This window comes from Saimiri boliviensis, chromosome 15 (assembly GCF_048565385.1).
Source record: "Saimiri boliviensis isolate mSaiBol1 chromosome 15, mSaiBol1.pri, whole genome shotgun sequence".
Lineage (NCBI taxonomy): Eukaryota > Metazoa > Chordata > Mammalia > Primates > Cebidae > Saimiri > Saimiri boliviensis.
Window position 1 is genome coordinate 59,159,015 of NC_133463.1, and position 13,059 is coordinate 59,172,073.

The 13,059-nt window shown below is 38.7% G+C and overlaps 1 protein-coding gene across 4 annotated transcripts in view; it reads left to right on the plus strand.

The window, feature by feature from the left end:
• The first annotated feature begins 2,754 nt into the window (after positions 1-2,754).
• PKHD1L1 (PKHD1 like 1) overlaps positions 2,755-13,059 on the plus strand; it is a 167,746-nt gene continuing 157,441 nt past the window's right edge. For all 4 annotated transcript variants that reach the window (XM_003938584.4, XM_074387055.1, XM_074387056.1 and 1 more), the window contains exons 1-2: positions 2,755-3,186; positions 5,085-5,174. In XM_003938584.4, the coding sequence (XP_003938633.2) occupies positions 3,114-3,186; positions 5,085-5,174 (163 nt within the window). In that variant the 5' untranslated portion in view covers positions 2,755-3,113. The remainder of the gene's footprint in view (positions 3,187-5,084; positions 5,175-13,059) is intronic.

The window sequence follows — 13,059 nt, forward strand, 5'->3', positions numbered from 1 at the left end:
TCTCACAGGCGTGATCTATTTTAGGACATTTATTTATCATATAAATAAGCACTATTTAAAGGGAAAAATCAGTTAAAGATGCTCATTCATTTAACAAAAGTTTATTAAAAATGTATATATGCAAATTATGGTGCTTGTTTTTTTAAGGCATTATAAGACAAGAAAGAAGGCTAATTTACCAGAAATCAACTTGCCTGAAGCTAATTAATCCAATGATCAGTTTGCTGAATGACTAATTAGCTAACTTTGCCAAATTAGATGACTGTAGTTTAATAGAAGTATTTACCAGCTTTCATAAGATTATTTAATTTGAGTGACTAATGGTGGTACATATAGAAAAAAATTATATATACATATAATATTGGATACATATGTATGTATATAATATGCATACCTAATACATACTTTATATATATTTAACTTACTCTAAGAAGACTAAGTGTGAAAGAAAGTGAAGCTATCTCAAAGAAACTAGTATAAAGAACCATGCAATTAGTATGTGTTATGTAGAAAAATAAAATAAGACACCATATAAGTAACCATATTATATTTTCGATGTTGCATGCCATTTGCTGGTTAATATACTATCCAAAAATCTGGTAAAAAATATTTTAAAAGTTTGGCAAACAGGTCAACATAAAAAATTCTAAGCACTTTATTGATATACCCAACACTTAGAAAAGTTTGCGTCTTTGCTATAAATGTTCTGTTTACAAAAAATTTTAAACTAATAAAAAAGTGCAAAGAATCATACCTACACTTAAATTCAAACATTGATTAAAATTTCCCAGTTTTTTTTCCAGCAAAATCATTTCGAAGTAAATTCCAGACATCAAGATACTCCAACCCCAAATACCTCAGCATGCAATTCCATCACTTAAAAACACTCTTTGACTTAAGTATGATATCATTATTATACCTAATGAAGTGAACACTTCCATAAATCTTTCAGTACTTGGAACTTAAGCCATATTCACTTTCCCTAATTTGTTCTGCAAACGTCTTTCGTAGCTTTTACTTTTTTTATTTTTACAAACCAGGATCCAATAAAAAGCTTATGCATTGTTATTTGGGCAATAATCATTTAAGTATCTTGTAAAAACACATAATATTTTCAAATGTAGAAACTGTGAATTAGGTGAGTGGAGCTTCTCAGTTTTTTTTTTTTGTTTGTTTTTGTTTTGTTTTTTTTTTTTTTTTGAGACGCAGTTTCACTCTGCTGCCCAGCCTGAAGTGCAGTGGTACAATCTCTGCTCACTGCAACCTCTGCCTCTCGGGTTCAAGCAATTCTCCTGCCTCAGCCTCCCGAGTAGCTGGGATTACAAGGCACGTGCCACCCCACCTGGCCAATTTTTGTACTTTTGGTAGAGACGGGATTTCACCATGTTGGCCAGGATGATCTTGAACTCCTGACCTCAAGTGGTCCGCCCACCCCCTCCCAAGGTGGTGGTATTACAGGTGTGAGCCACCACGCCCAGCCGCTTCTCACCTTTTAATAGAGTAGGAAGAGGTGGGCAATCAAGAGACTCTGAGGTTAGGGTATTAAGAACAGTTGGAGGATTCGGAATTAGCCCGTGGCGGGGTGGGGGTGCATTCAGTGGGGAATAATAAACTGCATTCCCAAGAAAGTCAGAGACACCTGGGTTTCATTTCTGCTCTCTGGCATCCCAGAAACAGGTGAGCAGTCCTGGGCCTCTCTCGATGCCAACAGTAAGCCCTCGCGCTGAGTCTACTGAACCGGGGGGCAGTTGTAGGGGCTAAGAGAACTGGCTTTGGAGTCTCTCTGCTTGAGTCCTCACTCTGTACTTAGGTGTTGGTTCTTGGACAAGTCACCTAACATTCCTGTGCCTCAGTCTACAGCTTGGAAAAATGGGCATGATAACAATAGTTACCGTTCTATTGGAACTACTGTCTATAGAGCACTAGATGCCGTGTGTGGGACATGCTGAGAGATCAATTAATTTGATTGTCAAGTAAAGAGACAGCACAATCTCATATGAATGTGAAGGGGTGAAAACGCGTGGGGTTTGTGTATTAGGTGGATTTATAGGCCCACCTGGGGAGGATTAATGACCAAGGCAGACAGGCAAATGATAGTATGCAGGGAACGAGCGAAAATAGAAAAGAAAAGAAATAGAGGAAGAGATCTAGGGAGACCTCAACGACCAATGATTCCTTTCGCTAAAAGGAATAGGGCCCTAATACCTATGGGGACAGCCTTGGGAAGGCAGCACCCGGGTTTGAGTGTGGAGGTTTGATTATCACTGACTGGCCCGGCCCCGGATTGGTTCTCCCGTGAAGGTTCTTGTGTGTGTGTGTGTGTGTGTGTGTGTGTGTGTGCGCGAGCGCGCGCGAGCACGCGGCCCGGCTTGGTTCTCCGTTGAAGGTTCTTGTGTGTGTGTGTGTGTGTGTGTGTGTGGTGTCGGAGTGTGTGTGTGGTATGGTGTGTGTGTGTGTGTGCGCGCGCGCGCGAGCACGCGGCCCGGCTTGGTTCTCCGTTGAAGGTTCTTGTGTGTGTGTGTGTGTGTGTGTGTGTGTGTGTGTGGTGTCGGGGTGTGTATGTGTGGTGTAGTGTGTGTGTGGTGTGGTGTGTGTGTGTGTGGTGTGTGTGTGCGAGCGCGCGGCCCGGCTTGGTTCTCCGTTGAAGGTTCTTGTGTGTGTGTGCGTGCGGTGTGTGTGTGTGTGGTGTGGTGTGTGTGTGTGCGGTGTGGTGTGTGTGTGGGGGAGGGTGTGTGAGGGGGTGTGTGGGGTGTGTGTGTGTGTGTGTGTGCAGTGTGTGTGTGCGCGAGCGCGCGGCCCGGCTTGGTTCTCCGTTGAAGGTTCTTTTGTGTGTGTGTGTGTGTGTGCGTGCGGTGTGTGGGCGTGTGTGTGGTGTGTGTGTGCGGTGTGTGCGGTGTGTGTGTGCGTGCGCGACCGCGCGCAAATCCCAGAGGCGCAGCCCCGAGAGCGGGGGGCGGAGCGCGGGGCGGAGCGGGCCCAAGGCGGCCCAGTTCCCCTGCGCTCCCGGGGCGAGGCGCGCGCGCCAGCGAGTCGCACGCAGTCCCAGGAGCGGAGCTCTAGCCCTGGCTCCAGCTGTGAGCGGAGGGCACCAACTCCGCGGAACTGGCTTTGCAATGGGACACCTGTGGCTCCTGGGGATTTGGGGCCTCTGGGGGCTGCTCCTGTGTGCCGCGAATCCCCGCGCAGGTAACCTTTTGGGCATGCTAGGGAGGCTAGCAGGAGAGGCCCGCGTAGACACTACCTACGGTTCTGGGAGTGGCGGGACCACCTGGCATCTGGCTGAGGCTGAGTTACAGGACGAACCTGGGGACCCCGGGACCTGGATAGCAGGCCTAGCAAACAGAGATAGACGCAGAGAAAGAGAGACAGAGACAAGGGACACAGAGAAAGAGATTGTGAGAGATTGCCTTTAACTCATCAGTGCTGCTGCTTGAATGATGAAAATCTCCCACCAGCGCCCAAGTGACACAAGTGACAGGACATTGAAATTTGGCGGAGGTGTGGGGACTGGGAAGACGCAACCTGATTCTCTTTTCCTCCACTCTTCCTGGGTCGCTTTCCCCACAGAAGAAAGAGCAACAACTCCCCCACTCCCTGTAGGATGAGGATGGGCAGTCGTGGCAGGTGTCAGTCATTTCCAGGGGCAGCTGCCCAGTGTCTTCAAAGTAATACCCAGAAGAGGGCTGGGAAGAGACTGATAAGAAATTGGAGTTGTCTGTAGAGATAACAGGAGGATGAACCTGAGATAGGCGAGGAGCAGCGCTGTCTGGAGATAGGATCCAGCTTCCTCACTGGAATTTACTCTTGGCTATGGGCTGCCCTGAGGTAATGAATGTGCGGCAGCAATAATGCCTTGGAGCTCTTGGCAAAGACAGACCCGAAAATCAGAGGCATTGGGTCTGAGGCCTTGGAACTGGTCTCCTTTATGTTGGACAGCTTTTTTTTTTTTTTTTTTTTTAACTGTAGGTGAAGTCCATTTGAAACCTTTTTAAAGACCGTAATGAACTATCCAATCATAATTCCCTTAACCTTTTTGTACATCCATTTCAAGAAATTGATTACTTCTGTGGCCTTTCTTTGTATCGTCACTTAAATTTTTTCTACCTACTTTGAAAATTTCTTTTAGGACTCCAGTAATTACTAGATAACAGTGTAAGCAGAAAATACACACCTCTATCCACTGTGTAGCTTTGAGTTGCTTTAAAGAATTATTTGCAGTACTCCAAAGGAGTAGCTTACACACCCCTGCTTGCCCAGGCAGTTCCTTCTATCTAGAACTATGTTTATCTTTCTGTCGACTGGTCCAGTCTAACTAATTCGTATTTGCCCTAAAAAATGTGGAAGGCGCATCCTTTTTTATAGAAGCCAGTGCAACACAAGCAGTGTGGGTGACATGCTCCTTGAATCACTCATGGCCTCAATGCACTCCTCTGTCTCTTGGTACTGTCTAAGCTAAGCTTTTGGAAAGTTAGGACTGTTACACATTTCTGTATCTCCAGGAAGCCAACACAGTTTGTTGAATGAATTAGTGACCTTTATATAAAGAACTTGCTGTCATCAGGAGGCTAGAAATATCCCAGAAATAATCTTTCCTGAAGCCGCACTCCCTCACAGAAAACAATTTCTTCTCAGAACTAACATTTCTCTGTGTACTTGGTCTAGTCTTTCAACCTACCTAGCACTGCATTTCTTGTGTCCTCTTATAATGGCCTGTTTCTTCTTGGTGTCTGCTGTTATGTGAACTGTTAAGCATAGCTATAGATCTGAAGTTAGCAGGGCACTACATGAAATTAAGGATTTAATAAATGTTTTATAATATGATAAGTACACGATGAAAATGATCACGTGTTATTTTTGCTCTTGGTAGCACCTAAGATAGTGCTTTGCACAAAGCTAGTGAGTATTAACCAAGAATGACTCTGTCAAGTCATTGGTAGAGCCAGAAATAAAACTTGGGTGAATTTTACTTTCAGTCCGTAACTTTGCATTGTTTTCCTTGCAACCTCGTGGTATGTGTTATAAATTTTGGTGATTAAAATTAAGGAGTTGGTAATTTTACCTCTACTATATTTTAATATTTTCAGATGGCTCTGAAATAATCCCCAAAGTCACAGAAATAATACCTAAATATGGCAGCATAAATGGAGCAACAAGGCTGACTATCAGAGGAGAAGGTATGGTTGCTTTTTTTGTTTGCCAAGATTGAAGTATTTTAAAGACTATTTCATATTTAGGGCTTTATCGTTAAACAAATATCACTGGAGTTGTTTCTTCACTTGGCCAGAGTAGCAAAACTCTGTCTTCTTTGATAGCTAGTGAAATTCTCAAGAGTCTTTATCAACTTGATCATCTGAATTCTTATTACACTTACTTGCTTAACATCAATATCTGGATTAATGACTGAACTACCAGGAATGCAGTTAACCCAACTCAGCAATTATTTGCTTTATTTTTCATGGGTCTAATAACATTTAATTTAATATTAAAACATTTTGTGGGTATTGGATAGAATGTTGATAAGAGAGTATAATAGAGAACTAGTATGTTAATGAAAGAGGACAGGCAATAGAAAACTTTGGATTCCTTCTGCCATCTAACCCCAGGCTTCATAAAGGCAAGAGTCACACATCGTTCCCCTTTTCCTTGCCTGGTCTTAGGATGAAACATAGAAGGCAATCAGTAAATATATTTAATGCACAGCTTTTCCTAGGATTAAATAGAAATATGTGTTTCTTTCAGCCATAAGACCTTTGTAATAGAAATGATATTAATATTCGGATACTTAGGAATTTTGAAGAATAAGAAAGAAACATTTAAAAATATTAGCAAAATCTATTGTTTTTTAAGAAATGAAAAGTTTTATAGTTAACAAAGATATTTAATTATTTTGTCATATAATGTAATATCTTAATGCTTCTATTTCTGCAGAATTCAATCTCTTGATGATGTGCTTATAATGGTTTATGCCTCTACATTATGAACAGCATATTTTGGATTAAAGTGTTATTTTTTTTAGAGTTAAGATCTGTGAACAATGTATTTGTTAAATATATTGTTTCTTATATATAGACCATTTTAAAGATAACTTTAACCATATGTTTCTTATATTGTAAATTGCTCTTAAGATGGTATGCTTGAAAGTTATTGGGTTTTAAACAGAAATTTAAATGCCATGACAGAAATTATCAAATTAAGAAAGAAGAAGAAAGAAAACACCCAGCCATTTTTTTCTGTTTCCAGACCAGAACATTTTCTGATCTAGGAACTATGGCTTGAATTTAAGCATATGGACCCAGATCATCCCTAGTTTGAAATAAGAAAAACAAAATATTCTCTTCTTACAGCATTTTGGAAAGATATCCTTTTAGATCTAGCTAAAATGTGATCTTTTCTCTTGTGTAGAGGTTGTGTGGCAATTAGGCTGAGGACTGTTAAGTACAAAGCCCAGAGTGTGATATAGTAAATTTCTACTTTTCTCATCAGTCCCAGTTTTTGGATGTGTTTAGCATTGCAGATGTTTATACCTCCTGATTTGTCTTATAGTCCCCTGTCTTAACTACACACTGCAGATGACTAAAAACGTCTTTCTCAGAGGCAGAGTCTAAATACTGCCTTATAGAGGCAGATAATAGAATAGTGGTCATTGGAAACTGGGAGAAGAGGAAGTGGAGTAGGGGTATTGGTCAAAGGTACAAAATTTCAGTTATACAAAATGAATAAATACTAGAGACCTACTGTACAGCATGGAGCCTATAGTTAGCAATACTGCATTGTATACCTAAATGTTTAGCATGGTATACTTAAATGTTTACAGGGAGAAATCTTCTTACATATTCTTAACAAAAATTTTTTAAAAATAAATAGTGCAGGAGGAAACTTTTGGAGGCAGGTGGTCTGTTTGTGACTTTGCTTGTGGCTATAGTTTTATGGTTATATAGGTATACCCAAACTCATTAAATTGTATACATTAAATACATACAGTTTTTGTATGTCAATCATACCTCAATAAAGTGGTTTAAAATAAATTTTAAAATGCTATTTTAATATAGGCTTTTGGGTACCCCTAATATGTACAAAATGATAATGAATTTCCAAAACACACCAGAGCTTCTATAGCTACATGGATGAACTTAAACAAAGTTTATTTGAAGGGACTATATTCATATAAATCACCAGTGTTGTATCTGATAGAGTCTCTAGTTTAGAATTGTATGCAGTGCTAATTTATCAATCAAACAAGAACAATTTCTAAATGGAATTGTAAATTCTAGATGACTACCTAACTATTGGTTTCATACTACTTTTTAAAATGTTTTATTTTTGTAAATGTCATTATAAAATAGTAAAATATTATAGAAACACTTGACTTAGAAAGTGAGTTCTCTGAAATTCTAGCCAGTGGAAAGATCTACTGTTAACATTTTAGCGTATCCAAATGACTTTTGACTATTTCCAAACATAGTATAGTATTGACTTGCAAACATATGCCACAGCATTACTTTGTTTAAAAGGCTGTGGGTGGGCTGGGCACATTGCTCTGTGCCTGTAATCGAAGTGCTTTGGGAAGCCAAGGCAGGAGGATCACTCGAGGCCAGGAGTTTGAGGCTAGCCTGGGCGACCAGCCTGGGTAGCATAGCAAGACCCTGGCTCTACAAATGAAACATTTAAAACATTTGTCTAACATGATGGCCTGCATGCCTGTAGTCCTAGCTACTTGGGAGGCTAAAGTGAGAGGATTCCTTGAGGCCAGGAGTTCAAGGCTGCAGTGAGCTATGATTGCACCACTGTACTACAGTCTGGGCAATAGAGTGAAACCCTGCTTTGAAAACAAAATCCTCATAAGATTATGCTTCAGGAGATATAGATACATGATTTTAATTTTATGATGCCCAAGCCAAAGTGTTTTGAACAATGGCATGGTTCTAGAAATTATTATAACTCCCTCTGAGATGACTCATTTGATTAGGAGCATTATAATTTTGGTAAGTTCTGGACTGTTTGTACTATATTGTCTTTGTTACTTTATAGTCATGACTTGTATTTCTTAATTGTCTTCTTTGATATTTATCATGTTTGTTTTTACTTAAAAAAATCAGTAAGATAAGAGGAATGACATTTTACTTTTGACTCGTTTTCTAGCTATTTCCCTTACAATTTCTGGAACACACATTTTTTTTTAAATGAAGTGTTGAATTATATACTTTTAATAATATTACAGAAAGCATATGGACTTTGGTTCAGTCTGACTGGCTTTCAATTCCACCTTTGCCACTTCATATTATATGACTGGGGCAAGTTACTTTGCTGAGCCTCAGCTTCCTCATGTGGCCAACAAACGTGAAAAAATGCTCATCATCACTGGTCATTAGAGAAATACAAATCAAAACAACATTGAGGTACCATCTCATGCCAATTAGAATGGCGATCACTGAAAAATCTGGAGACAACAGATGCTGGAGAGGATGTGGAGAAATAGGAACACTTTTACACGGTTGGTGGGAGTGTAAACTAGTTCAACCATTGTGGAAGACAGAGTGGCGATTCCTCAAGGATCTAGAAATAGAAATACCATTTGACCCAGCAATCCCATTACTGGGTATATACTCAAAGGATTATAAATCATTCTGTTATAAAGACACATGCACATGTATGTTCATTGTGGCACTGTTTACAATAGCAAAGACATGGAACCAACCCAAATGCCCATCAAAGATAGACTGGACAAAAAAAAATGTGGCACATATACACCATGGAATACTATGCAGCCCTAAATAAGGATGAGTTCATGTCCTTTGCAGAGACATGGATGAATCTGGAAACCATCATTCACAACAAACTGACACAAGAACAGAAAACCAAACACCACATGTTCTCACTCATAGGTGGGTGTTGAACAATGAGAACACATGGACATAGGGAGAGGAACATCACACATTGGGGTTTGTTGGGGGGTGGAGGGCCAGGGGAGGGATAGTAGGGTGTGGGGAGATTGGGGAGAGATAACATTAGGAGAAATACCTGATGTAGGTGTTGAGGGGTGGAGGCAGCAACATAGCATGTGTATACCTATGTAACAATCCTGCAAGATTGGCACATGTACCCCAAAACTTAAAGTATAATTTAAAAATTTAAAATTCCCACTTCTTAGGACTGTTGTGAATATTGAAAAGAATGATACATCTAAGGTATAGTAGAAGCTCTATACATTAGAGCTATTTTTGTTTGTATTATTCTTTTCATTTATGTTATAGGTCTGGTTTAATTCCTTAGGAGTTGGCTCCCATCCATCACACTATATGTTTCTTTCCCATTGTTTTGAATGTTATAACTTTTAAGCAGGTTAATACACTCTTAACACTCCTTTTTTAACTAGAGAAAACAAAACAGCTGGCATTCTTCATGACAAGTGCTAGTTTTAATAACACTGACATTTTCCATGAGAGCAGCCAGGCATTCCTTTTGGATTGCTCTTATCAGGAGACCCAGGTTTCTGTGCCTGGCAATTCCTGTCTCCAGTTTTTCTGCAAAAGAAAAAAAAAAATACATCAACATGTCAGGAATTTCCATCTGAAGCATCAACCTTTTCCATTTCCCACGTACACTCAGTCTTTCCTGTAATCTCTGTGCTTTGGAGTACTTCCAGGGGTGGTGTTTTTATCCTCAATCATTTGTTTAGAATTATATATATATTTTTTGAGACAGAGTTTTGTTCTTGTTGCCTAGGCTGGAGTGCAGTGGTGTGATCTCAGTTCACTGCAACCTCTGTCTTATGGATTCAAGCGATTCTCCTGCCTCAGCTTCCCAAGTAGCTGGGATTACAGGCACCTGCCACCACACCCAGCTAATTTTTTGTGTAGTAGAGACCAGGTTTCACCATGTTGGCCAGGTTGGTCTTGAACTCCTGACTTCAGGTGATACGACTGCCTCGGCCTCCCAAAGTGCTGGGATTACAGACATGAGCCGTAGTGTTTGGCCTAGAATTATACTTTTAAGTTAAAATTCTTTAAAACAAGAATTTTTTGTATTTTTAATGCTTTAGAATTAGTTTAAAAGTCAGAAATTAATATATATTTGCTTTTTGAGAAATATTAATAATATTCATGAGTTATAGTTGATTTGGTTCATTTTTTTCCCATAGATTTTACTCCTAGGATTTTTTCACATATGCTGTATATATTTGACATTATAGTAATTCCTAAGCTGAAAATGATATCGTCTTTTGTTGGCGTTATTTTTCAGAATGGTAGTTGTCTTAAGAATGCTGAAGAAGAGATCCATGTTACCTAGCATTGATGTGACATGTACCTGATAGGAATATGAATATATCTATATCTATATCTATATAGATACAGCTCACATCTGGAACCACATCATAAGTAAAACTTTCCATTCTTTAGTTGGTTGTCAGGAGCTCTTCTGTGTGTTCCAAACTCAATGTGAATGCCAAACAGAAGCAAAATTGACAAAAGGAAAGAGTGGGTTTACATGTAACTTGCTTTGCAGTGTTCTCATGTCTTTTCACAGTTCTGTTTTAATAATAACTGTCTTTCTAGATTCAAAATTGCAAAGTCAATACAAATGTCTCACATGTAAAATTAATATTTATATTGTACTTTAGCTAATACTGGATGAGTTGTTTGATTAAGCTTAGGAATAAAGTGATATTCATTAAAATCTCTACCCTTCATTGAGTTTCTGTTTACTTTTCCTATATAAGGAAAAGATAGCCTAGGAGCTAAGAACATAAGGGCTAGAGGAAGTCTCCAGCCTGGGTTTGAATTCCAGCTACCCATTTACTGATTCTGTTATTTTTTTTTTATTATTACTATTATGTTCTTTTTTTTTTTTTTTTTTTTTTTTTTAGATAGAGTCTCGTTCTGACACCCAGGCTGGAGTGCAATGTCACAATCTTGGCTCACTGCAACCTCCACCTCCCAGGTTCAAGTGATTCTATGCCTCAGCCTCCCAAGTAGCTGAAATTACAGGCGGGTGCCACTGCATCAGGCTAGTTTTTAGTAGAGATGGGGTTTCACCATATTGGCCAGGCTGGTCTTGAACTCCTGACCTTAGGGGATCTGCTTGCCTCAGCCTCCCAAAGTGGTGGGATTACAGGTGTGAGCCATTGCTCCTGACCTCTTTGTTATTTTTAAAATAGGATAATAATGATGAACCCAAATCTCAGGATTTCTGTGACAAATAATAAGAGCAGGTATCTATTGAGATCTTAGTGAATATCTGGTACCATGTTAAACATTGCACATAAATGATCCTTTCTTATTCCTAACAATCCATTAAGATAGATTGTGGCCATTTTTCTGATGAGGAGACTAGGCTAAGAGGAGTTTTATCTTGCCCAAGGTCATAATGGCAAGCAAGTGTTACAGCTGAGATTCCAGGCCAGAATGTCAGTGTCCAAAGCCTGGGTTTTTCCTATTAAACAGCACTGACACCTGCCACATAGCTTTACCAGAGCTGGAGGTGAGAGGCTTTGGTATCTGATTAACATCAGGCACAATGAAGTCCTGCTTTCAGGCCTGCAAGAAAACAGAAGTATTCATGTTGTTTAGCAGATCTTTGTGGAACACTGAAAATGCCTAATAATTTAAAAAGCAGTTGTACCACAGATATCTTCTAGCAATCCCAATTCTACCACTTCAACTATTAAAGGTTATTTAAGATAAGCACATATTGTAGTCATGATTGTTTCGTTGAAACGTTTTGAAAACTGCTAACATTGTAAGGTGAATAACAAATATTTCTTTTTCTAACAGTATTATAAATAGAGTATTTATATTATAGTGCTATTTATCATATTGTGAATAGTATTATACACAACATTTAAAGAGTTAAATCTACATCTCTGAGTTTACCATTTTTTTTTTGTTTTGTTTACTGATGTTAAGTTTATTATACTATGGGATGATATGGTCTGTAGGTAATTAAATTCTGAAATTTAAATCCCTTATAAATTTACAATGACATGGATACAAATTTGCTAGTGCGAAAGAAAAATTTTTGTAGTTTCAAAAATAATACTGCTGGTTAATTTGCCTAGAGTTTTGCTGTTAAGAACCAGTGATAGAGAAAAATAGTGTTTAAAAATTCACATACTGTTAGAATTCAGAATTTAAGAATTTTAGATTTTGAAGTCATCTGGGCAAAAGCTGTTTATTTCCTCATTTAACTTTATTCCAAAGCAGTATAATATAAAATTCCATAGAGGTGTGCAATTTACTTTGTGAATTAGAACAGTATAAGTACCTTTTAAACATTTTTATTAGAAGAACATTTAATTATAGCAGCTAATTAATAGAACACGAATCTTATTCATAGGTTTTATTTCTTGGGCTTGTTTCAAAATTGAATATTGTTTCAAAAATATAAAATATTCTTATGTGTCATACAAGACTTAATCTATGTTTAATTACTTCCAAATGTAGTTTTGAATTTTCATATATTTATAGAAAGATTAAAATAATTTTTATCTTTGTTTCACATTATCTTTTTGTCTCTTTCTGTTAGATATCGCATCAGCATGCAAATATACTGTTATTCTTCCCACTTGAAAAAAAGTAAAAGAAAAATCATCAGCCTTCCCCTTGCTCCATACCCATCTCCAGCTACCAGCTCATTTCTCTGCTCCTGTTTGTAATTAAACTCGAAAAATGTTAGCAATATTTGTTCTCTTCACTTTACTGTCCTCCAATCTTCTCTTGAACTTATGCTATTTACCCCAGCATTTATCCCATTGTTCATTGAGTCAGCATCTTCACTTCTGCCCTTATTCTTTTCTCAGAACAGCAGCTAATGAATCTTAGACAGTGTAAGTCACATCATGCCACTCCTCTGTTTCAAAGCCTGCAATTATTCCCCACGCTTAAAAATAATCTTAGCGCCTTCCTTTCTGGTCTCCTCTCCTACCATTTCTCTTCACTCATACTTCTTCAACCATACTTGCCATTACTTGAATGTACAAACCTGGTCCCACCACAGGGCCTTGGCACATCCTGCTCCTTCTACCTACAATGCACTTTCTCATGGCTTGCTCCCTCTGAAAAG